The sequence below is a fragment of the Lepidochelys kempii genome, chromosome 15, assembly GCF_965140265.1.
Source record: "Lepidochelys kempii isolate rLepKem1 chromosome 15, rLepKem1.hap2, whole genome shotgun sequence".
Classification (NCBI taxonomy): Eukaryota; Metazoa; Chordata; order Testudines; family Cheloniidae; genus Lepidochelys; species Lepidochelys kempii.
Window position 1 is genome coordinate 3,024,806 of NC_133270.1, and position 25,516 is coordinate 3,050,321.

Consider the following 25,516-nt stretch of genomic DNA (forward strand, 5'->3'; position numbering starts at 1 on the left):
CCCCAGCAGTCAGACTAGGTGGGTCTCATTAACTCTAAACTAGGAGTTTAAAAGGTTGAGAGTCTCTCTGAAGTAAATGGAACAAGGGGCCCTGTAAGGAGGAATGCTAGGAATAGCCAGACACAGGAGGGAGTGCATATTGAGCTTTGTGTTTGTATAGGTTAACAAGAAATACCCTCCCAACCACAGGCACTGTATAGTTCTGTGAAAATGAAGTCTTGGAAATTCTCTCTAGCCATGTAAAGTTTATGTAGTTTGTCTTGTAGGGATAGATAATGGGGTGAGAAGACCACCTATCTTTAAGGTTGCACAACACTTCTTAGAATCATAGAATATCAGGGTTGGAAGGGACCTCAGGAGGTCATCTAGTCCAACCCCCTGCTCAAAGCAGGACCAATCCCCAATTAAATCATCCCAGCCAGGGCTATCTCAAGCCTGACCTTAAAAACTTCTAAGGAAGGAGATTCTACCACCTCCCTAGGTAACCCATTCCAGTGTTTCACCACCCTCCTAGTGAAAAAGTTTTTCCTAATATCCAACCTAAACCTCCCCCGCAGCAACTTGATATCCAACCTAAACCTCCCCCACTGCAACATTCTTCCCATTATAAGACCCTGTGTTCAGTTGCTTATAACTGCCAATGTTTAATTATTTTGGTTGAAGTTTTCCACATCGGATGTCTGCCTGAGGCTGAATCTTTTTGGAAAGTTGCGCCCAAAGTGGGCAGCCCGTTTCTGGGGACAAGGGCAGGGAAACATACATTGTTTTGACATTTAAAAACCTTTTGGTGAGCTTTTGTTTGAGAAGCTCTAACACCCCTGTGCTTTGAAGCAGGGACCTGAAATTTGGCAGGGGATGGCCTTTGTGTCAGGGATGTGTCTTTTGCTGTGCCCAGGAAATTCTGCCCACATTTGACAAAGTTATAAGCCTTTGAAAAATCTCCGTTCGCGTGCTCCATAGAGACTTGCTAGAGCGTAATCGGTGAAATCTCTGAGGATTCCATCCTGAGAACTGTACTGCCTATCCCAGCAACTAGTGCTGACCAGACTGTGCAAGCACCATCCCCATGGAGTGACTGAGGAGGCTCCGTCCAGCCCAGGGCTACAGGGATAAAGCTGGACTGTCCCTGTAACGGGAGCTCCAGCTGCTCCAGCCAGAGTTGGGTTGGGCATTATAGCTGACCTCAGGGAGCCTGTCTCTCCTGTGCTCTCACCGACCCCCCTGCTGCTGCCCAGGTATTGTGATGGAAGAAACCACCTGATACAAATGTAAATGGAACAACAGCCGGACCAGTGGGGTAGGGGAGGACAAGGAGGCTGGTGAGAATCAGGCAGGACGGAGGGACAGAGTTAGACAACAGCCTCCTTCACTGCAGATCCCTGATTCATCCTCAGAGCCAGTTTATTCTGTACACTGAATGAGGCAGGGGCCCTGGGGAAAAATTGTATGTGATGATATAATTTCAGCCTGTGTCATAATGCAGGTGCCTACGAGGGGCAAATTAATGTTTTACAGGCAACCTTAATTCTGGCATTTCCTATCTTTTGAGTGCTTGACTTTGCAGCCTTTATGTTTTTTAACAGAGTGTTTTGTGTCTAATATATATTCATGTGGATGCATAGCTGTTTGAGAATTCAGTGAATAGTACTATAGTAATAATACACACCAGCTGGTACATCTGTCCTCCAATATCCCTAAGAAACTTACATATTTAACAGAGAGAGAGAGGGAGCCAGTGCTGCAAGCGGGTGGTCCTGACTCACAGTAGGGCATCTCATGCGAGTCAGGGCTGGCAGGATCAGGCTAATAGGGATCACCTTGTCCCCCACAGAAATGCAGTCACCGTGTGGAGGGGAGGGGGCAGCTGCTTAATTGTGCGCAGTGACTCTACATAGCAATTTAGAACAGATAGTGAAGATGGTTTGCTTCTTACTGTGTCCTGCTGAAGCTACAGGGAGAAATTAGGTTGAGGGATTATAATGAATTGAACTGGAATTTAGTCTGTTTTAACAAACATAATCTTATTAAATGTGCTACATTCCTTTTCCTTAATTGAGCACGTGTTTTGTTTGCGGGTATTGAAGGACATACATTCGGGTAAATAAAAATGTAAGAAATATGACACAGTCCTGAGGTGTCAGGTGGATGGTGACGGTGTCATTAAAAAGACATGGCCAGGAGACAATCGACATACAAATCATATGCAAAAATGCTGCTACCTGAGTTAGGAATCACACTTTGGACTATGAAAACTGAAAGGACGTTTGTTACTCTAGTTTCCTTCCTCTCTGAATTTCACCTGCCTCGGGGAATGAAACCAGACTAGAGACAAAAGTGAGACTGAACAGTCTCTAGTTTCACTTCTGTTTCTCTCCTACACTAGGACCATCTTTGGGATGCAAACACTACATTTCCCCATGTTTATTCCCCCCCTGCCCCCCCCCACACTGTTCCTCACATGTTCTTGTCAACTGCTGGAAGTTGCCCACCTTGATGACCACTACAAAAGGTTTTTTTTCTCTCCTGCTGGTAATAGCTCACCTTACCTGATCACTCTCATTACAGTGTGTATGGTAACACCCATTGTTTCATGTTCTCTGTGTATATAAAATCTCCCCACTGTATATTCCACTGAATGCATCCGATGAAGTGAGCTGTAGCTCACGAAAGCTTATGCGCAAATAAATTGGTTAGTCTCTAAGGTGTCACAAGTCCTCCTTTTCTTTTTGCGAATACAGACTAACACGGCTGCTACTCTGAAACTACAAATGAATGTTTACATTTAAAAGACCAACATGCTTTCCTTGAAATAATAAAAAAAACCTCTCTCAAAACTACTGCTATTATTTACAAAACCTAAAATTAGAGCTGGTGACTCCAGCTGGCTGTGCTTTTTTGAATAGTTTTTATTAACAATAAATGTTTCTATTGTAGGTATTATAATTAGCTCATGAATGAATCCATGATGCTTGTAATGAGAAGCAAAGCATGGTATTCTTTTAATGTATTTTGTCAGGGTCTCTCTCTGATAATTCCCCTCTTCGCTCATGCCTGCAGTTGTGGGATCTTCTAGCTTGGAATTTCACCCATTGGCAGAAAACCTGTTTTGTGTTCTGACTCCCAGTGCATGCATTAGATGAGATGTGGCTGGACAGCAGTGTACCCAGCTCTCTTCCTAAGGAGGCCTGTGCTCACTGTCATGCCCTTGGGCTCCTGCAGCTCTGTTTTCGCTTGGGGTTTGGTTTGTCATGTCTGCCCTGTTGCGCCCCCTGCTAGCCAAGCTTGGCTCTGCCACTCCCTGCCTCAATTTCTCCTTCACAGGTTCCCAGGAATAATCCAGAGACTTATATCCAATACCAACCCCTTTTCTTGTGGACTGGGTCATTAATCCAAGGTAAAGTCAAACCCAAAGCAAAGTCTCTGCCACATCTTCTGCCCCATCTCCCACTGGGCACAGCCCTTCCTTCCTGAGGTCTGTCTGACTCCAGGCCTCTCCACTAGGAACAATTTTCAGCCCTCCTAGACCCTGCTCAGTCTCCACCATCACCTTCCCCTGAGTGCCTCCATTCTCAGGCCTGTGGTGTCTCCCCTTTCCAGTCAGGGGTTGCACAGGTCTCCTTCTGGACTCTCAGCTACTGTTCTCCCTAGCTGCTGTCTCTCCCTTTAGCCCAGCTGGGCAGCAGGTAATTAGTCACAGGTGTACTGGAGCCCCCGCACCCTCTGAAAAGGCCCAGACACCCTGGGACAAGGTTTAACTGGTGAACTTGGATTCTCCCTTCACCCTGGTTGCGTGAAAGTGCACTGGACACTTGCTTAGTGCACTGTTGCTTGCTAAGTTGCTTGCTTAGTGCACTGGACAGCTCTTTGTGTATAGTCAGTTTCCATTTCCCCCCGCCCGGCCACCCTCAAGATGGTCCCTTTTTGTTTTGATGGGTCTTTCACACAGTGACAGGTGGGAGATAAATCTTTTTTAAAATAGGAAAATATAGGCCTGCTCCTATGAGCCACACGCAGGTAACTTGATATTGCTCATGCCTTCTCGTATTTGCAAGAGAAAACCCACAAAATCTGGCAGCCGTGACTGGGTCAGGGTTAGTATCAGAAACTACTTTTAGCTCATTTTTTGGAACTGACTAGGTTCATGATACACGGTGTCACATGAATGCAGCTGGTAAGCCTCGTGAGTGCTACTTTAACTGAGGAGGTCACAACTGAACTTGCCCCTGACCTTTTCCTGGACTGATGGTAGTGGGGGAAAAACCAACCCGCACTTATGTGACAGTGTGCATGAGGAGCTGTCTGCAGGAACGAAAGGCAAATGTGTCTTGAAAACCCACATCTGCCATGCTGGTTGCCTATAGTGAATTGTGTTCATTAGTACAGGAATTCCCTTCAGTTCTTTCCTTTACCTGATGTCTGTCTGCCCGTCTGTCTTGAGACTGTGAGCTCCTTGGGGCAAGCACCATCCCCTAATGCTTGGAAAGCACTAGCACCAGTAACAAACGAACAATAATAATAATATAGTTAAATGTCTCTCTCTTTTTCCTCTTGTGGCAGGGCAGGAGCAGGATAACACAGCAATGAAAATGGAGGGCACTTGGTTTGCCTCGTTTAATTCAGCCTCTGAAAACCTGGTTATTGTCACCTGTCAGAGGTGTAAAAAGGGAGATTTTTGACTCATGTAGAAATGGTGAAGCCCTGGGCCCAGAACAGCCATTGGACTGTGAGAGAAGGACGCAGCCATACACTGAAGGATAGGGAAATGGTAGCAAACTGGGCAGGTAATGCGTCTGCTCCAGGAATTCCCTATAGCAGCACGTGCAGTGTCGGCACTTTACTACTGCTGCTAGTCATCCTCATCTAGGGCCAGAGAAACCTTCCTGCAGCAATCCCAGTGAGAAGCAGATCTGTGAAGGTCTCCTCGTGGGCTATCCCCAAGGTTATTTCGTGGGGAGCATGCTGAGATTTGCTTCCCCAAAGAATGAGCTGCCATTCCTCACTCAGGGTGAAATTTGCCCTGGGCATAGGGCCGGCACAAGAACTGCACCACTCAAATCCCACTGACACCCTCAACATAAAGAAATATCAAGGACATAATTAGCTGGAGCAAAGGAAAAGGAATTGATTAGGTAGGCCAGACATTTCACACGGAGCTGCCTAAAGCTGGCACTAAATCCATATTTAAGCAGCTAAATAAATGGGCTGATTTTCAGAAAAGCTGAGCACAGCATTCATAATAACAGTTGTGCAAGAATGCTAGCTTGTGCTATGTGTGACTTTACACATTTGGGTCACAATCCTAATCGCTGATATGCTAACATGGACCCTGGTTCCCATGTGGCGAGCAAATTCAGTGGCAGGTTCGGGGCTGTGATTTTGGGTAGAATCTCATTATGAAATTTTGTTGCTGTAGAGACCAAAATAGAGAATTTTTCAGTAGGTTTTTTTTCCATCGAAATTGTTGTTCATAGGAAATTAGTTTTGCACCTGCAAAAACTGCCTTTTGTTTTTGCCAAAAAATAAAAGCGAACAGGTGAGGTGTTTTTTGCACCTTTTGCATTCAGTTTCCATCTAGGATATCTTGACAAATGTATGTACTGTATACGTATGTAATCTCAGGAAGATGCGATTTAACAGATGGAATTCGGATCTTTGCTTTGTTGTTCTGAAACCTTGGAAATCTTGCTGAAAATGGCAAAGAATAGCAAGAGTAACATCATAATCCTTGTAACTATTTGACAGCAGTCCTGTCTCCAGTTCCCTAAATCATTGCTTACCAACCAGCTGTTCAGTTTGCTGAATGGCACACAATAATGAGCTTGCTGCAGGAGCTTACAGGGGATGGAGTTGTGATTTATGCAGCATTTCCTCCTAGACCTGTCAATTCTTCCCAACCCCTTCCCCCACTGCCAATCGAGGAAAACATTAAGGCTCGGGAAAATCCAAATGTCACATAAAATACAGGGGTGAGAAATCATGGGTGTGTGATTGTTAATAGAAAAGCCTCTGGTTTCCTGGCTAAGCTGGTGGGCTGATTTAAAGTGTTGCCTGTGGAAAGCCCTTAATCAAGTTCCTTAAAAAAAGTCTTCTGATGCATATTCTAGGCGAGCGTCCTAAAAATAACTTGCGGCAGTATTTAAAGGGACAAGCCTGTTTCCAAATAGCTATATGCACCCAGAAATGTTATCCCTTCACATTCAGTTCTCAGGACGAATATCCTAAAGCATGTTCTGCATTGCATTAGAGACAGCTTCAGCAAAACCTTCCACGGGATCATACCTAGGGATGTTTTTTCCTTGCTCCCTGACAGACGATCCATCTGTCCAGCACGGATGGAGTTAAGCATTGCCTTATGCACTGAAGTAAGCAGTGGTGCATTCTGGTTATAAGGTGGTTTGATGGTTGCTGTGAGTTCCATAGTGTAGTGCACTGGTAACAGCATGGGGCGAGAATTTATCATGTGAAATGTGGAACTGTAAGTGCAGCGATGCAGCATTAGAGCTGATTGCTGAATAAGGACATTTTTTATCCATCCCAAAGCTGGCTAATAGTAATATAGAGCTTAGCATCCGCGAGAGCGATCCTTCCAGCTGTGGGGATGAAGGGTAGGGGCTGCTGGGAGACAGGATCCGTTCGTTCCTTCTGCAACTCCGGCTGTCTGAATAAATTTAAGAAGGGTTAGTGGCCTTCCCGGCTTCCTCATGGAGGCCCTATGTTCATCTAATCAGCCCTTGTTCTGTTGCTGGTATTTTTACTGCATGATCAATTCTGTCCACTGTGCATTCCATCAGCAGAAGGCATGGATTTTTAAAATGTCACGCACCACGGTTTCTGTGTTTGGGAGTGTCTTGCAATGTGTTTTGGTGTGATGGAGGGTTTGTAGCAGCTAGAAAGGGGTCTTCCTGAGATGTCTTTGTATTTAACTTCATACAGAAGCAAAAATGTACTAAGTCAAAAAGAAAAATATGTGAAAGCAACCCATTCTAACCCATCTTCCGCGCTGCATGGTGGTACTGCATGTTCTCTCGGAACAGAGAGCTGACTTGTTAATTGCCTAAAAGGAGCAATTGGGAACTGTGTGCTGCATCTGTTCTCATCTGTGTTTTCAGCTTTATCCAGTGCATGGCACTTTCACTTGGATGAGTTGTATTAAGTCATGAAGGTCATATAGATCCCCCCAGCCACCCTCTGTTTCTGTCTGGTTCTAGTGCTGAAGGGGTTAAACTCCATTATTTTTTATTCTTTAGCATTGTATTTTTAATAATAGAAAATAGTTAATTGGGGTGTTTGTCATTGTGGGTAAATTAGCTGCTGTGAGAGATGAGCTTCTGCCTATTGACTTGTAAAAACAGTTGGTTTTCATTGTAATTGAAATTGCAGTGAGATGAAATGTGGAGGTTTCACTTTTTTGCACGGTAACTTGCCTTGTCAGTTCATACAGCTCACTCCCTCTGAGGCTCAGAAATGTTCCTTCGGAAACCCTTCTCTCTGAATAGTGAATAGAACTGATTGGTGGCAAACTGTATTATAAGCTTCTGAATTCTAGACTCCTGCTCTTTAATGCAGGCTGAACTTACTACAGTAATGGCTTTCTAAATGCTCAGCAAGAATTCACTGTAGGTTATATAGTCTGTTGGAGAACTTTGGTTTATACGGTTACTGATTCTGTGAAGCAATGTACTGAACAGCACCAGTTTGGGACTCCCCCTTGCCAGACTCGGGAAGGATTTTGTTGTTATTTCTGGGTCAGATCCTGAGGACCGTGCTCAGTGTTGTATTGAGACGTTGGAGGCAGTGGGAACTTGCCTAGTAAGAACCTCAAAGTTTAATCTGTTGTTTGTTTTATTTAGAGTTGTTTGGTTTTCTCTGTGATCCTACACGGCCCTGTTGACTGGAGCAGAGCTCCTGGTGGGCACAGCAGTCTGTCAAAGCAGAACAATTTGCAAGGTTGGGGCCGTAGATAATGCATACAACTCCATGCCTATGGCTTAGGTCGGTTACAATGGGGACGGCATGCTGTAGAATCCTGCCTCTTGGGGGTTTGCAATGATTCACTGTCTTCTGTTTAAACTGTAAGTAGCTGCCTTCCAACCGAGCAGAGTCTCACTTACAGGTACCATTTAGGGAAATTATATTCACAGCCACTTTCAACTCAATCCCCCTTTTTTCGTGGATTGGCTTGCAAGTTGCTACCAAGCAAGGGGCCAGTTAGAAAACCTGCCAATCATGAGTTTGTAAGAAAAATATAAGTTCTCTGAATGTGCATCTCCAAGGAAATGGCGACCTCTCTGGTGGGCTTTGGAGAAGGACTTCTCTGGTGCAGTGGCTGGGGCACTAACAGCTGGTTTTATTCGTCATTATCTGCATCGCAGTGGTGCCCAGTGGTCCCAGTGGAATTGGGGTCCCATTGTGTTACACGCTGGACAGACAGATTGTGTTGTGGTCAGTTTTAGTTGCTAGCATTTTGACTGAGCCTGGGATTATCGGAGGTTAGGCACCAAAATCCCATTGAAGTTCAGGGGGAGTTGGGCCTCTCATTTCCACTTCTCCTTCGAAAATCCCAGTTTTGAAAATCCCAACCTTAAGGTTTACCTTTCTGATTTAAAAAACCCCCAAAACACTGACAACTGTGCGAGTGTTAAATTCAGCATTTCCTTTCATCGTACAAACTCTGATGCTGTTCTTTGTGGCATGAAAATTTGTCCCCTGGGAACTAAACTAAATCCACCAAATCCATTTCACAGCTACAGTGTGGTACACACAAAGTTATTCCCAGTCTGTAAAATCTCAAGTATAATTTTGCGTTAAGTAGTTTCTTTAATCTCCTTTTTGATAAAGGTAGAGGAAGTGGAATGTGATGCTGCATGGACTTGAAGGTGTAATTAGATTGTTCGTACAAATCAAATGTTATGCCAACGGGCTGTTACAGTGAGTTACTGACGATGACAAAGGAGATGCTCATTCCTAGCATCAGGTTGTCCTATTTTTTATATTTTTCTTTTGTGTGGCTCTGCACTATTTTTATAGTCGTGTTATATAATGGCATATGTACATAAAGAGGTGTTCATGCACACACAAGCTGTTGTGTGTTATGTAACACACACACACAAATAGAATCAACTCCACATTTAAACAGGAAAACCAACTGATTCCTGTGGCACATTAGTGGGAGAAAAATGCACAGCCATGTTAAAAAGAGTAGAGAAAGCCCAGGGCATTTTTTGTATTGGGCCAACTTCTGTTGGTGAGCGAGATGAGCTATCTTACTCACATGGAGCTCTTCTTCAGGGCTGGGAAACGTATTCAGTTTCACAGCTAAATACAGGGTGGAACAGGTTGTTTAGCATAAGTAGTTACCATATATTTCAAAGGACCATTCAAGGTGAAGTGGTCCCTTAACACCCCTCCAGTCACAGAGGGGAAAAGAGGGGGCAAGGTGATTAGTGGGTTACAAATTCTTGTAATAAGCCACAAATCCAGTGTCTGTTCAGTCCATGATTTGTAGTGTCCAGCAGAGTTCTGAATTTAAGCTCCCAGGCTCGTCTTTGGAAGATGCCCTGCAGGTTTCTTTTGAGAATGGAGGCAAAGAGATCAGATACAGAGGGATCATTTTGTGGAAAGTATTCACCCACAGGCCTGGGCTACACTGTTAAAATGACCTAATTTTCTAATGTCGGTTGGGCTGTGAAAAATCCACTCCCCTGGGTGGCGTTGTTAAGCCAACCTAACTCCTGGTGTAGACAGAACTAGACCGATGGAAGAATTCTCCCATTGACCTAGCTACCGCCTCTTGGGGAGGTGGATTCCCTATGCCACTGGGAGAACCCCTCCCGCCAGCATAGGCAGTGTCCATGCTGAAGTGCCACAGTGATGCAGGTGAAGTAGCACAGCTGTGACCCTGTAACATTTCACGTGAGGGTGTACGCAAGCCCCACTTTTCACAAAGTGACCCCTCCATATCTGATCTCTCAGTCCTCATTCTCAAAGGAAGCCCGCTCAACACATTCCAAAAATGGACCTGGGAGCCTAAATTCATGACTTTGCTAGACACTTAACATCATGGGCTAAATAGAGACACTGGATTTATGGCTTATGACAACAAAGTGTGACCAAAAACAACCCCAGCTGCCTTCCCCCCTTCGTTTCCTCCCCTCCCCATGACTGGAGGGGTGTTAACAGGCCACTTCACCTTGAATGGTCCCTTTAATATGTGTTAACTACTTATGCTAAAGAGTCTGATCCACCCTGTATAAATAAATCTGTTCGTCTTTAAGGTGCCACCGGACTTCTTCCTATATTTAGCTCTGACACTCAGAGTACCTTTCCCAGCCCTGAAGAAGAGCTCTGTGTGAGTTTGAAAGCTCCTCTCTCTCACCAACAGGAGTTGGTCCAATACAAGATATTGTCTCTTTAAGGCCAGGTCTGTACTAGAAACTTACATCGGTCTAACTGCATCGCTCAGGAGTGGGAAAACCCACTCCACTGAGCGACATAGTTATTTCTAGAGCCCTGCGCCGATACAAAACTTGTATCCACATGTGAGCCGCAGAAATGGTCTGCTGATATCTGCGCATTTGCAGGATCCAGTTAACCTAACCCCATCTGTAGACAGCGCTAAGTCGACTGGAGAATTCTCCTGTGGACATAGCTACCACCTCTCGAGGAGGTGGGTTAATTACACCCATGGGGGAAGCCCTCCCTTGGGCATAGGTAGCATCTTCAGGGAAGCGCTGCAAACGGCGCAGCTGCAGCATTTCATGTGTAGACCTGCCCTAATATCCTGGGACCAGCACAACTGCACCAACACTGCCTACAAGGACTTTTCTGTAATGTAGACGTTAAATTAAAATAGCCCCAGGGTTTGCCTTTGTGCAGTTTCCCTGTGACTCCCACCCTGCTGCGGAAATGTCCATCCATCCATCTCCTACCTATTACAAATACAACGAAATATGGATTTCAGCGTCTGCAGGGGACAGCAGCCACAGAGCCTTGCTGCAAGAGTCATTCCCAGCATGCTATGCAGTACACACATAATTTATTTTATATAGCTAAAATGTTATATCTATTTTATTTATATATGTGTGTGTATATCACCTTGATTGATCAGTCCATCAGCCCTCACAGAGAGAGCACCGATCACAACATGTCATTTGTGTTATTCTAGCCAGTCCTTCAGCTACCCACTGGCCAGGCTGTCAGTGGCACCAGACACCCGATTGGCGCAATGCACCACAGCTCAGAACTCCAGAGTGACCCCCTAGCCTCAGCTGGGAATACAGGCGCATGCCCCCGCGCCCGGTGTGTGTGTGTGTGTATATACACATATCTAAATATTATTTGTGTGTGTGTGGATCAAAAGTCCTAGTCAATCTTCATTATTACCTGTCCTAGCCTTGTTGCTAGCCTTTTCCATACAGCAGGACGGACAATCTCTTGCCTGATCCCACTGGGCTTAGACTGGTTAAGAAAATCTTCTTACAGTAACTGCACACAACACATTGCCTTGTTGGAACATAAATCCTAAATCAAGGGGGATGACACTTTCCTTTCATGTGTTCCGATGAATAATGGGTTTCTGCGTTACATACTTCAGCTAGGAATACATTCTGGTGTGTCTATGGAATCTCTTGGCGGATAGTAATGGTAGAGTAGCTTTCAGTAGGATTGTGATGGTATTTCACTGATGGAAAAAGAATGCTTTTGGCAGAATCCAGGGCAGTCACATTACTATAGACATTTTCCTATGTCAGACCATTATGTATGGTATACCTGGCTGATCCCGAATGACCTCTTTGTCTCCCTCTTGCTCACTATCTCAGAGTGATGGGGTTGTTGAAAGTACAAGCTGCGACTGTGTTACGAGAACAGTTGGATATTTCCTGTAACCCATCTGTATCTTAAATAATACTGGATTGGGAAGGCATTTCCCCAGACTGTTCCATTGGGGTGCGGTTGGGCTGTTTGCTCTTGGGTTCACGGAATTGGGTGGTCTCGAATTCCTCTGGAGGACCTGGGCCCCATCCTGGGCCCTAGCGGCTCTCCATCACTACCCTAGCAGCATGGCTGCATGCCAGAGCTGTGATGACAGGGCTCCCCTTGTTGGCTGCTGCCCCAGCACCCCTTAACGGGTTCTACAGCACAGAGAGGGCTCCGTGGGAAAGGGGCTATAGTCCCAGGCTGTTACCTTCTGGACAGATTGTCCTGGGGCTGTGGGTGATGTGCAGAATGCATCAGTCTTCCCAGCTCCCTCCAGCCCTCAGGAGAGCCTTCTCCGGGACAAGGCCATGTTGCTGTGGGTGTTGAATCCCCTACTCTTTTATGACAGGCAGGGGGAGATACCTGCATAGAAGGATCCCTTCCCCCCATTTCTATCTGGGAGGAAGCAACTGAGCCAAAAGCCTCATCTAGGCAAAGGTGCTTACTTTTTCACCTCCCAAGATGTTCCCATCACTGCCACCCTTGTCTCAGCTCTCTTGGGGCGAGCAATAAAGGGCTGGACTAAAACTAGGAGAAAAAAGCCAAATACTTTTTGTCAAAAATTTTGAGGAAGCAACTTTCATTGTGTAAATTTCCCACAAACATCTTCCTGTCTGTCCCTGAAAAACTGAAGCCAAAATCTGAAACACTTTTACTGAAAACTGGACAGGTTTTCCAAGGAACTGTTGGGTTTCAGTTGAAAACCCAGAAAATTTCTGCCGAAATGAATATTTTGTGCAGAAATTTTCATTTTAGTCAAAAAGCCATTTTTTCCCCACCTAAAAATGTTTAGACAAAAAAAAAATGTATGAACAGCTCTAGGGTGCACCCTGAGGGTCGCTACCTCCAGCCCCCAAATTCTCAGGGTGCTCCCTTTAAAACGGGTTCTTTTGGTAGCAGGGGATCTTGGGCCTATTGTAGGGATCGGTTGCTATAGGCAGAAGTCTTTGGAGCGCCTTCTGTGAATAAATAAATACAATTGCAGTTTCTCTTTATATTTTGTATCCCGTAAAGTGAGTGTTTCATCATATCTGCTGCTTCCCCTTATTGACTGGGGGCGGTCAGGGGACAGGGAGCAGGAGGGGTGGCTGGGGCAGGAGTCCCGGGGGGGCAGTCAAGAATGAGAGGAGGGGTTGGATGGGGTGGTAGGGGGCAGTCAGGGGACAAGAAGAAGGGGTGGTTGCATGGGGCAGGAATCCCGGGGGGGGGAGCAGTCAGGAAGGAGGGGTTGAATGGGGCGGCGCGGGGCAGTTAGGGGGTGGGTGGTCTGGAGGCAGTCAGGGGACAGAGAGCGGGGTGTGGGTGGGTGGGGCAGAGGTCCTGGGGGCCGTCATGGAACAGTGGGGGTTGGATGGGGCAGAAGTCCCGGGGGGGCTGTCAGGGGGCGAGAAGCAGGGGGGGTCAGATAGGGGGCAGGGGGCTGTGCCACGCCTGGCTGTCTGGGGAGGCACAGCCTCCCCTAACCAGCCCTCCATGCAATTTCGGAAACCCAGTGTGGTCCTTAGGCCAAAAAGTTTGCCTGCCCCTGTGCTAAGTGGCTTGCCCTGGGTCATACAGTGCATTCAGTGTCAGAGCCAGTGCTAGAATCCAGAATCCTGATACTCAGTCTGCTGTTCTAACTACTATCTTATAAAATTATAATTGTTTGTATTCTCATAGTGCCTAGGCACCCTCTTCATAGACCAGGACCTCATCCAACACTTCAGAATCTTTCATGAATATTTGATCTCACTAGATGTGAACATTTGTATTGAGAGTCAACCCAGGTCTCCCATGTGGCAGCAGAGGCATCTGTGCTTCTTGCAGGCTGACGATTTAGTTAACAAGTCAGCGCTCTGGGGCTGACAGATGATGTGCCAAATTCTAAGGCACAAAAGACTTTTAAGGCCAAATTATAAAACTCTAAAGTGAGGTTTTAAAACTGAGGTGCAGACAAAGTATAATGTATAATTAATGCTGCATTAAATTGATATGAGATTACACTTAGCCCTCGTCGTCAGAAAAAGGGTCTCTCGGTTGGTGGATCAAAGAAAGGATCCAGCTGTCTCGATTGGCTTCCAAAAGTTCAGATGCTTGCTCTGCCTTTATCCAGAACTGTTTGGTGTGGAAATCAGGCCGAAATCTCATGTTATGGGACTTTCACGTGAACTTTATGGTACCTTCTGCTTCTGCACAGGTCAGTAAGCTTCCCTCAGTGCCTTGGTGCTTCCACTTCCAGCTGCGTCATGGGAGCCTTCCCACGGTATCTCCGTTCCTCCTGTCCCAGAAGAGCCCCTCTCCCAGTGCTGTGCTACGGCTACTTCCTTCCTCAAACCCTTCCCCGCCTCGGGAGTGGGTCACTGGGACCAGGGGGAGAAGTTCCGATCCGTTTCACCTGTCCTTAGTGTTTAGGCTTCTCCTGGGAGTGCAGGGCAGCAGCCACAGTTTTCAGTTGCTCAGAAGTAAACCGGCTAGCAGCATGTGTGCAATTTCCTGTATAAACTCATCCATAAACCAACTCCCATCACAACTGCCCGTCCCTGGATTTACACACAAAAGTACTGACCCACATATCAGCAGCATAGACTGATACATGATAGCCAGCGTCACATAGAATAGCAGGGTTGGAAGGGACCTCAGGAGGTCATCTAGTCCAACCCCCTGCTCAAAGCAGGACCAACCCCAATTTTTGCCCCGATCCCCTAAATGGCCCCCTCAAGGATTGAACTCAAACCCTGTGTTTAGCAGCAAGCCAATGCTCAAACCGCTGAGTGATCCCTCCCCCATGGGCTTAAGGTGGCTCCTGGGACAAGAGGTGTTGACGGAGCCTTTTTTAGACAGTGCAGTGCTTAGAAACTGTTCAGGCTCAGTCTCGTGGCACGGATGATCTGTGATTTGTGGATACGCTGATCCATCATAATGCAGGCCAGACATTTTCCCTAATAATTAATCTTGTGCACAGTTCTATGTGGCATCCAGTGTGGGTGACTGATGCAGTGTGACTTTGGGAGCGGAGCTCATCAAGAGGGTGTGAAACAGTAGCTACTGTCTGGATGATAACTTCAAGCCTCAGATATTTCTGTCCCAGGAAGGACTCACAGAAGGGGCCATTATGATCATCTCATCTGACCTCTTGCTTACACAAGTCAGAGAATTTCCCCAAATGATGCATCAAGCCCATAACTTCTGTTTGAGCTGTGGCATCTCTTTTAGAAAGACATCCAGGCTTGATTTAAAGACTTTAAGAGACGGTGTATCCACCACATCCCCAGGTAAGTTGTTCCAATGGTTAGTTTCCTTCACAATTAAAGAAAAATTATGCCTTATTTCTAGTCTGAATTAATCTAGTGTTAGTTTCCAGGCATTGGATCTTGCTGTGCCTTTGTCTGCTAGATTAAAGAGCAGTCTACTAGGGGAAATTTCTTCCCGAAATAGTAAACCAGGATCAAAAGTCACTTCTTTACTTTCTCTTGGACAAATGAAATAGATTGAGCTTCTTATGTCTCTCATTGTAAGACACATTTTCCAGACCTCCAATTATTCTTCTACCTCTTCTTTGAACTCCTTATAATTTTTAATATTTTTTTTTACATGTGGACACCAGAACAGGACACAGTATCGAGCAATGATCTCACTAATGCTGTATTCAGAGATACCACCTTTCCACTCCTATTTGGTATTCCCCTGCTTACACATTCAAGGATCATGCCTCCCTACCCCTTTAGCTAAAGCATCACATTGGGAGCTCATGATCAGTTGGTTATCTGCCATGACCTCCAAGTGCTTTTCAGTGTCATTACATTCCAAGATACTATCTCCCATCCTGTATGTGGGATTAATTCCTTTGTTCCTAGATGTATCAAGTGCTGTAGGTCAGCCTCTGTAACCTGTTCTTTTAATTATTTACCACTCCATCTATTTTTTTGATCTTCTTCATCTTCAAATTTTTCTAGCAATGATTTTATATTTCCTTTCATATCGTTGATAAAGATATTGAATAGCATTTAACCAAGAACTGATCCCTGCCCAACCCCGCTAGAAACATCCCCATTGGGTGACAAGTTACAATTACTTTTTGAGATCCATTGCTTAGCCAATATTAATCCATTTAATATTGGCTACATTGATTTTGTATAATGCTAATATTTTATATCAGAGTGTCACGCGGCACTAAGTCTAAGTATATTATGTCAACACAGTTACTCTTTATGAACCAAATCACAAAAAGGATTCAGATTTGTTTGACAAGATCTATTTTCCATAAAACCATGTTGATTGGCATTAATCATGCTACCATCTTTGAATTCTTTACTGGTTTTGTCCTCTGTCAGTCTTTCATGATTTTGCCCAGGATTGATGTCAGGCTAACCAACCTATAGTTTCCTGGGTCATCTCATTTACCCTCTTTACCAATTGGCAAAATATTAACTTTTTTTCTGGTCCATTGAGTCTTCCCCAGTGTCTAAACTTTGTTAAAAATGAACATTAAAGGCTCGGAGAACTCCTCAGCCAGTTCTTTTAATCCTCTTGGGTAAAAGATATATGGCCATGCAGATTTAGAAATGTAGTAGTTATGGTTTGACATCCTCCCTAGTTACTAATGGAATAGAAGGTTATAGTAACTAGGGTGTGCACTTGTGTTACTGTTACATCTCTGTATTATGACTGTGAATACATCATCATCCTGTCTCTTTCCAAATACAGAACAGAAATATTTACTGAATACTTCTGCATTTTCTGCATTGTGATTGACAATTTTACCATTGTTATCCAGTACTAGACCTAAGCTGTTGCTAGGATTTTGTTTGTTACTGATGTATTTAAAGAATTCCTTCCTGTTGTCCTTAATTCTACTGTCCATAGGTTTTTCACTGATACCTTTGACTTCCCTTATCAATTTGCTGTTTGTACTCATTGTTATCAGCTTCCCTTTTTTTCATTTGTTATATATTATGGTTTTGTTTTTAATTTCTACTTTCATTTCCACTCCTTAACCAAAGAAACCTTATTTCATTACTGCAGAACTGTGATTTTTGTGGGCATCTAATAAAGCATTCTTAAACCGCTCAGGATTGTTTTCAGTTTTGGGAAATTGGTTCTCTTAAAGTGCAAAGCCAAGCCTGTATACTGCTGGTCAGGCAGTAAACAATATTATGTTTGCACATAGCACATTAAATTAGATTATAATCACTTTTAGTTCAGTGACCTTTATCCATCAGAATGAGGTCTAATAGAGAATTACCCCAAGCTGATCATAATACTTTTTGTGTGTGACAGGGTTGGGCCAGATGGCTATAGGAGAGTAATAGAAGGCAGATATATTAGCCCCAGGTTAAGTAGGTCCCTTTCCTCTGGGTAAGGTAACAGGGAAGGTTCCAGAACAATCAGGAACCTTCTGGAGACAATTAAGACAGGCTGATTAGAACACCTGCAGCCAATCAAGAAGCTGCTAGAATCAATTAAGGCAGGCTAATCAGGGCACCTGGGTTTTAAAAAGGAGCTCACTTCAGTTTGTGGTGTGCGTATGAGGAGCTGGGAGCAAGAGGCGCTAGGAGCTGAGAGTGAGAACGCAGACTGTTGGAGGCTGAGGAGTACAAACATTATCAGACACCAGGAGGAAGGTCCTTTGGTGAGGATAAAGAAGGGGTTGGGAGGAGGCCATGGGGAAGTAGCCCAGGGAGTTGTAGCTGTCGCACAGCTGTTCCAGGAGGCACTCTAGACAGCTGCGTTCCACAGAGCCCTGGGCTGGAACCTGGAGTAGAGGGCGGGCCCGGGTTCCCCCCAAACCTCCCAACTCCTGGTCAGACACAGGAGGAGTCGACCTGGACTGTGGGTTCATGAAAACAGCCGAGCTGAGGGCTGCCGTGAAGCTCCAAGGCGAGCAAATCCACCAATAAGCGCAAGACCCACCACGGCAGAGCAGGAACTTGGTCACGTGTTAGAAAGTTCTCAGCTATAATTTTTTTAAACTCCAAGAATATTTTACCAGTGGCACCCTGAGCCTTCCAGCACGTATCCCCCAGGTTGAAATCCCCCCTGATACAACAGCTCTTCTTTCTGCAAATTATAAATAGATGTTTAAGGAGCTGCTCACCTTTCCATTGTCTGATTTCTTGGGCTACAGCAGACCCCTTAACTACCCCAGCACCTTGTGATTTATCAGTCAGAACATGAATCCACAGGCATCTGCTTGATACGTTTATGAAAAGGAAGACTCATTCCTTGTTCTGCTCAGGATTGTTCCCTACTTCTTTCTTTGTTTAGACCTTCCTGGAACTGTGCTTGGATGAGAATATGCCCCATTCCTTTTTAACAATACGAAATACACTCCCTGTGGGAGGGCTGCGACCTTGTTCAGTACTTTTGCAGCAGGTACAATAGAGAGGCTGGGACTCATTCTCCATTCACTTTCACTGGTACAAATGGGAGTAACTTCACTGAGTCAGTGGAGCTACCATAGTGTAAAACCCAGTGTAAGTGACCAGAGACTCAGGCCTACTGTTCCCAGCTGCGAGATGAGAAATTAACACGCACTACAAAATAAGTGTCTTAGTTAAAGGGAAGAAAAAACCCAAGTAGGTCACGTAAATTCCTACAGCTTGGGGCAGCAGCCACTTCTGTGCTGCCAAGTCCCATGGGTTTAACAGGCCTGCAACTATTCAGTAACAAATGCCTGAATGGCCGTGTCCCACTGTAACCCTCAGATCACATGGAATACTTGCTACTGTCCGGTGACCTCTGCCAAATGCTCCATGCGATGGAAGGCTCACAGAGACGAGGTGATGCAGAGAAGCCAGAGGTGGAGTCTCTTGAAAGGCACAGACGTGCTGGTGCTGGGGAAGCTTTGTGCATTTGACTATGTTTTAGGCACGGGCTGGCCAAAGTGCAGTCTATTCCGGGGGATGGTCACAGGCAGCCCCTCAGTGTAGCATCCTGAATGCAACCCATGCTGCTCACACATGTTGTCCTGTTCCCCGGGGTTCTTTCAACCCAAAGCTCTTGGTAGCTTTTACTCTGTGCGAGCTGGTGTCAGGAAATAAATCAGGGGAGACATGGCCGTCTGACCGATCGATGGCGGCACAAACAGGACAACACAAGAGTGCTTTCACTTAAAGCTAAACTTCACTGAGGGTATGTCTACACTACGAAATTAGGTCGAATTTATAGAAGTCGGTTTTTTTGAAATCGGTTTTATATATTCGAGTGTGTGTGTCCCCACAGAAAATGCTCTAAGTGCATTAAGTGCATTAACTCGGCGGAGCGCTTCCACAGTACCGAGGCAAGCGTCGACTTCCGGAGCGTTGCACTGTGGGTAGCTATCCCACAGTTCCCGCAGTCTCCGCTGCCCATTGGAATTCTGGGTTGATATCCCAATGCCTGATGGGGCTAAAACATTGTCGCGGGTGGTTCTGGGTACATATCGTCAGGACCCCGTTCCCACCCTCCCTCCCCCCGTGAAAGCAAGGGCAGACAATCATTTCGCGCCTTTTTTCCTGAGTTACCTGTGCAGACGCCATACCACGGCAAGCATGGAGCCCGCTCAGGTAACCGTCACCCTATGTCTCCTGGGTGCTGGCAGACGTGGTACGGCTTTGCTGCACAGTAGCAGCAACCCATTGCCTTCTGGCAGCAGACGGTGCAATACGACTGGTAGTCGTCCTCGTCGTGTCCGAGGTGCTCCTGGCCACGTCGGCTGGGAGCGCCTGGGCAGACATGGGCGCAGGGACTAAATTTGGAGTGACTTGACCAGGTCATTCTCTTTAGTCCTGCAGTCCTATTGAACCGTCTTATGGTGAGCGGGCAGGCGATACGGACTGCTAGCAGTCGTACTGTACCATCTTCTGCCAGGCAGGCAAGAGATGAGGATTGCTAGCAGTCGTATTGTACCATCTTATGCCAGGCAGGCAAGAGATGAAGATGGCTAGCAGTCGTACTGTACCATCTTCTGCCAAGCAGCCATGAGATGTGGATGGCATGCAGTCCTTCTGCACCGTCTGCTGCCAGCCAAAGATGTAAAGGATAGATGGAGTGGGTCAGAACAAGAAATAGACCAGATTTGTTTTGTACTCATTTTCCTCCTCCCCTGTCTAGATCACACTGCAGTCAGTCACAGAGAAGGCGCAGCGAGGTTAATCTAGCCATGTATCAATCAGAGGCCAGGCTAACCTCCTTGTTCCAATAACAACGATAACTTTGGTGCACCATTTCTTATTGGAACCCTCCGTGCAGTCCTGCCTGAAATACTCCTTGATGTACAGGCACACCCTTTGTTGATTTTAGCTCCCTGAAGCCAACCCTGTAAGCCGTGTCGTCAGTCGCCCCTCCCTCCGTCAGAGCAACGGCAGACAATCGTTCCGCGCCTTTTTTCTGTGCGGACGCCATACCAAGGCAAGCATGGAGGCCGCTGAGCTCATTTTGGCAATTAGGAGCACATCAACCACCACACGCATTATCCAGCAGTATATGCAGCACCAGAACATGGCAACGCGATACCGGGCGAGGAGGCGACATCAGCGCGGTCCCGTGAGTGATCAGGACATGGACACAGATTTCTCTGAAAGCATGGGCCCTGCCAATGCATGCATCATGGTGCTAATGGGGCAGGTTCATGCTGTGGAACGCCGATTCTGGGCTCGGGAAACAAGCACAGACTGGTGGGACCGCATAGTGTTGCAGGTCTGGGACGATTCCCAGTGGCTGCGAAACTTTCGCATGCGTAAGGGCACTTTCATGGAACTTTGTGACTTGCTTTCCCCTGCCCTGAAGCTCATGAATACCAGGATGAGAGCAGCCCTCACAGTTGAGAAGCGAGTGGCGATAGCCCTGTGGAAGCTTGCAACGCCAGACAGCTACCGGTCAGTTGGGAATCAATTTGGAGTGGGCAAATCTACTGTGGGGGCTGCTGTGATGCAAGTAGCTCACGCAATCAAAGATCTGCTGATATCAAGGGTAGTGACCCTGGGAAATGTGCAGGTCATAGTGGATGGCTTTGCTGCAATGGGATTCCCTAACTGTGGTGGGGCTATAGACGGAACCCATATCCCTATCTTGGCACCGGAGCACCAAGCCGCTGAGTACATAAACCGCAAGGGGTACTTTTCGATAGTGCTGCAAGCTCTGGTGGATCACAAGGGACGTTTCACCAACATCAACGTGGGATGGCCGGGAAAGGTGCATGATGCTCGCATCTTCAGGAACTCTGGTCTGTTTCAAAAGCTGCAGGAAGGGACTTTCTTCCCAGACCAGAAAATAACTGTTGGGGATGTTGAAATGCCTATATGTATCCTTGGGGACCCAGCCTACCCCTTAATGCCATGGCTCATGAAGCCGTACACAGGCAGCCTGGACAGTAGTCAGGAGCTGTTCAACTACAGGCTGAGCAAGTGCAGAATGGTGGTAGAATGTGCATTTGGACGTTTAAAGGCGCGCTGGCGCAGTTTACTGACTCGCTTAGACCTCAGCGAAACCAATATTCCCACTGTTATTACTGCTTGCTGTGTGCTCCACAATATCTGTGAGAGTAAGGGGGAGACGTTTATGGCGGGGTGGGAGGCTGAGGCAAATCGCCTAGCTGCTGGTTACGCGCAGCCAGACACCAGGGCGGTTAGAAGAGCACAGGAGGGTGCGGTACGCATCAGAGAAGCTTTGAAAACCAGTTTCATGACTGGCCAGGCTACGCTGTGAAAGTTCTGTTTGTTTCTCCTTGATGAAACCCCCCGCCCCTTGGTTCACTCTACTTCCCTGTAAGCTAACCACCCTCCCCTCCTCCCTTTAATCACCGCTTGCAGAGGCAATAAAGTCATTGCTGCTTCACAGTCATGCATTCGTTATTCACTCATCACACAAATAGGGAGATGACTACCAAGGTATCCCAGGAGGGGTGGTGGAGGAGGGAAGGAAAATGCCACACAGCACTTTAAGCACAGCACTTTAAAAGTTTACAACTTTAAAATTTATTGAATGACAGCCTTCTTTTTTTTGGGCAATCCTCTGTGGTGGAGTGGCTGGTTGGCCGGAGGCCCCCCCACCGCGTTCTTGGGCGTCTGGGTGTGGAGGCTATGGAACTTGGGGAGGAGGGCGGTTGGTTACAGAGGGGCAGCAGTGGCAGTCTGTGCTCCAGCTGCCTTTGCTGCAGCTCAACCATACACTGGAGCATTCTGGTTTGGTCCTGCAGCAGCCTCAGCATTGAATCCTGCCTCCTCTCATCACGCTGCCGCCACATTTGAGCTTCAGCCCTGTCTTCAGCCCGCCACTTACTCTCTTCAGCCCGCCACTTACTCTCTTCAGCCCTCCACCTCTCCTCCCGGTCATTTTGTGCTTTCCTGCACTCTGACATTATTTGCCTCCACGCATTCGTCTGTGCTCTGTCAGTGTGGGAGGACAGCATGAGCTCGGAGAACATTTCATCGCGAGTGCGTTTTTTTTTCTTTCTAAGCTTCACTAGCCTCTGGGAAGGAGAAGATCCTGTGATCATTGAAACACATGCAGCTGGTGGAGAAAAAAAAAGGGACAGCGGTATTTAAAAAGACACATTTTATAAAACAGTCGCTACACTCTTTCAGGGTAAACCTTGCTGTTAACATTACGTACATAGCACATGTGCTTTCGTTACAAGGTTGCATTTTGCCTCCTCCCACCGCGTGACTACCCCCTCAACCTTCCCCCCTCCCTGTGGCTAACAGTGGCGCACATTTCTGTTCAGCCACAGGCAAACAGCCCAGCAGGAATGGGCTATACTGAGTGTCCCTGAAGAAAAGCACTCTATTTCAACCAGGTGACCATGAATTATATCTCACTCTCCTGAGGATAACACAGAGAGATAAAGAACGGATTTTGGTTGAATGCCAGCAAACATACACTGCAATGCTTTGTTCTACAGTGATTCTCGAGTATGTGTTACTGGCCTGGAGTGATAAAGTGTCCTACCATGAAGGACGAAATAAGGCTGCCCTCCCCAGAAACCTTTTGCAAAGGCTTTAGGACTACATCTAGGAGAACCGCAAATGCCAGGGCAAAGTAATCCTTTCACATGCTTGCTTTTAAACCATGTATAGCATTTTAAAAGGTACACTCACCAGAGGTCCCTTCTCCGCCTGCTGGGTCCAGGAGGCAGCCTTGGGTGGGTTCGGCGGGTACTGGCTCCAGGTCTAGGGTGAGAAACAGTTCCTGGCTGTCGGGAAAACCGGTTTCTCCGCTTGCTTGCTGTGAGCTATCTACAACCTCCTCCTCATCATCATCTTCTTCGTCCCCAAAACCTGCTTCCGTATTGCCTCCATCTCCATTGAAGGAGTCAAACAACACGGCTGGGGTAGTGGTGGCCGAACCCCCTAAAATGGCATGCAGCTCATCATAGAAGCGGCATGTTTGGGGCTCTGACCCAGAGCGGCTGTTCGCCTCTCTGGTTTTCTGGTAGGCTTGCCTCAGCTCCTTCAGTTTCACGCGGCACTGCTTCGGGTCCCTGTTATGGCCTCTGTCCTTCATGCCCTGGGAGATTTTCACAAAGGTTTTGGCATTTCGAAAACTGGAACGGAGTTCTGATAGCACGGATTCCTCTCCCCAAACAGCGATCAGATCCCGTACCTCCCGTTCGGTCCATGCTGGAGCTCTTTTGCGATTCTGGGACTCCATCATGGTCACCTGTGCTGATGAGCTCTGCATGGTCACCTGCAGCTTGCCACGCTGGCCAAACAGGAAATGAGATTCAAAAGTTTGCGGTTCTTTTCCTGTCTACCTGGCCAGTGCATCTGAGTTGAGAGTGCTGTCCAGAGCGGTCAGAATGGAGCACTCTGGGATAGCTCCCGGAGGCCAATACCATCGAATTGTGTCCACAGTACCCCAAATTCGAGCTGGGAATGTCGATTTAAGCGCTAATCCACTTGTCAGGGGTGGAGTAAGGAAATCGATTTTAAGAGCCCTTTAAGTTGAAATAAAGGGCTTCACTGTGTGGACGGGTGCAGGTTTAAATCGATTTAACGTTGCTAAATTCGACCTAAAGTCCTAGTGTAGACCAGGGCTCAGTCTCAAGCATTTATACGCACGTCCGCAAGAGGTTAGTAAAACACCCCCAACCCTTGATAATTACCAAAGCTGAGTGTGGCTCTTGAGTGGCACAGCGGCAGCCCGTCTGCTGCTGGGAAACACAAGATGCATCCAGAGAGAGAGAGTCCAGTCCTGAAGAGTCCCCCTACCTCAAACTTTCCCCCCTTATTTATACATTAGTAATAGAATGACATGTCCCTTAAAGAAAACTTGTTAAGCAAGCAGTTCCAATGGGCAAGCAAGAGGCTCCTTCTGATTATCGATTAACCAGGTGTGGGTTTTTCCAGAGTTTGCAGGCCCCAATAGACATTCCTGGGGCACATCCTGCTCTTCTAAGATGCATGTATCAGCAACTTCAACACAATTCTAATCAGGAAGGATGCAGGGTGAAGCTGCCCTTCCTGTGGCACCCAAAACCCCCATCCCCTCCTGCCTTGGTTAAGCTAAGCCTGCTGACTTGGCTAATTTACAGCCTGCTGACTTGGCTGCTTTTAGCAATAAGCCATAGGGGTTTCAGGCACTTTACTGATTTGCCAAAGTCTCCCCGTACAGTCCAGCACACGGCTGTTGCTCAGGGGTCACCACTCATCCCCTTTTTGATGGGGCTGTTCCCAGTCTGGCGTGCAGAGACTGCTGGCATTGCAATTCTTGGGGTGCATTTTGGGCTCCCCCAATGTCATCCATCACGGTGCAACGCAGTGTGCTCTCACAGTTCAGTGATGTAAATGCTATGACATGGTGATGCTACAGATTAGTCCTGGAAGTTGACGACAAAGACAGAAAATGGAGTGGCAGTCACCAGCTCCTTCCCCTGCTTCTGCTTGCCCCCCCTGCTGCCATGCTTGGTTAGAAACAAAGGCTGGAGGCAGGTGGCGTGTGCAGCGAAAGTGATGCAGCATCTTGTGGCACAAGGCAGTGTAGGGGAAGAGCCACGACAGATCAGGCAAACGGGAGACAGTGGCTTATGGAAATGCAGCAGCAATCTGGAGAGGCAACCTAGTCTTGCTGTATCTTTTGAGGCTCCTAACATAAATCTGCTCCACACATGCTCTGCTCTCGGCAGATATTAATAGAAAACACGTGTCTAACAACTATCACAAGGCCATTCATTTCTTGGACACTTTGAGGCCCTTCTGCACTAGCTGACCTGTATCTACCAAGTGTTTTGCAGGCCTTAATGATCTCACATAGGGGAAGGGCTGGGAATATACTGAGCAGCAAAGGTCTCTCTTGGCTGAATAAACCGGATGAGCATCAGAGCAGAAAGGGTGTGCACATATATTCTGGGTGAGCGGCAGAACACACTGATTTGTCAGTGAGCAGTAGTGGGAAAAGATGCCAGTTAACAAGGGCTCTTCCCCTTCCCTTGGTCCTCGGGGTTAAAGGAGGCTTGGAGGAGAGCTAGCTGTTGCATTTATACCCTGTGGCTGCCAAAAGGCCAGAGAAAACGTACACATCTTGGATGGCATCTGTCACAAGTTGGCTGTAAGCCAAGGAAGGAGGCTGCATTTCAAGTTTACTG

General features: G+C 46.8%; 2 protein-coding genes across 2 annotated transcripts in view; one reads left to right on the plus strand and one right to left on the minus strand.

The window, feature by feature from the left end:
- OSBP2 (oxysterol binding protein 2) overlaps nucleotides 1-25,516 on the plus strand; it is a 372,195-nt gene that overhangs the window by 138,779 nt on the left and 207,900 nt on the right. The window lies entirely within an intron of this gene.
- LOC140898594 (uncharacterized) lies at nucleotides 21,676-23,778 on the minus strand. The gene is made up of 2 exons (XM_073312608.1): nucleotides 23,031-23,778; nucleotides 21,676-22,443 (listed from the first exon to the last, which is right to left on the minus strand). The coding sequence occupies exons 1-2, from the start codon at nucleotides 23,611-23,613 to the stop codon at nucleotides 21,902-21,904; spliced, it is 1,125 nt and encodes a 374-aa protein (XP_073168709.1). The 5' UTR covers nucleotides 23,614-23,778; the 3' UTR covers nucleotides 21,676-21,901.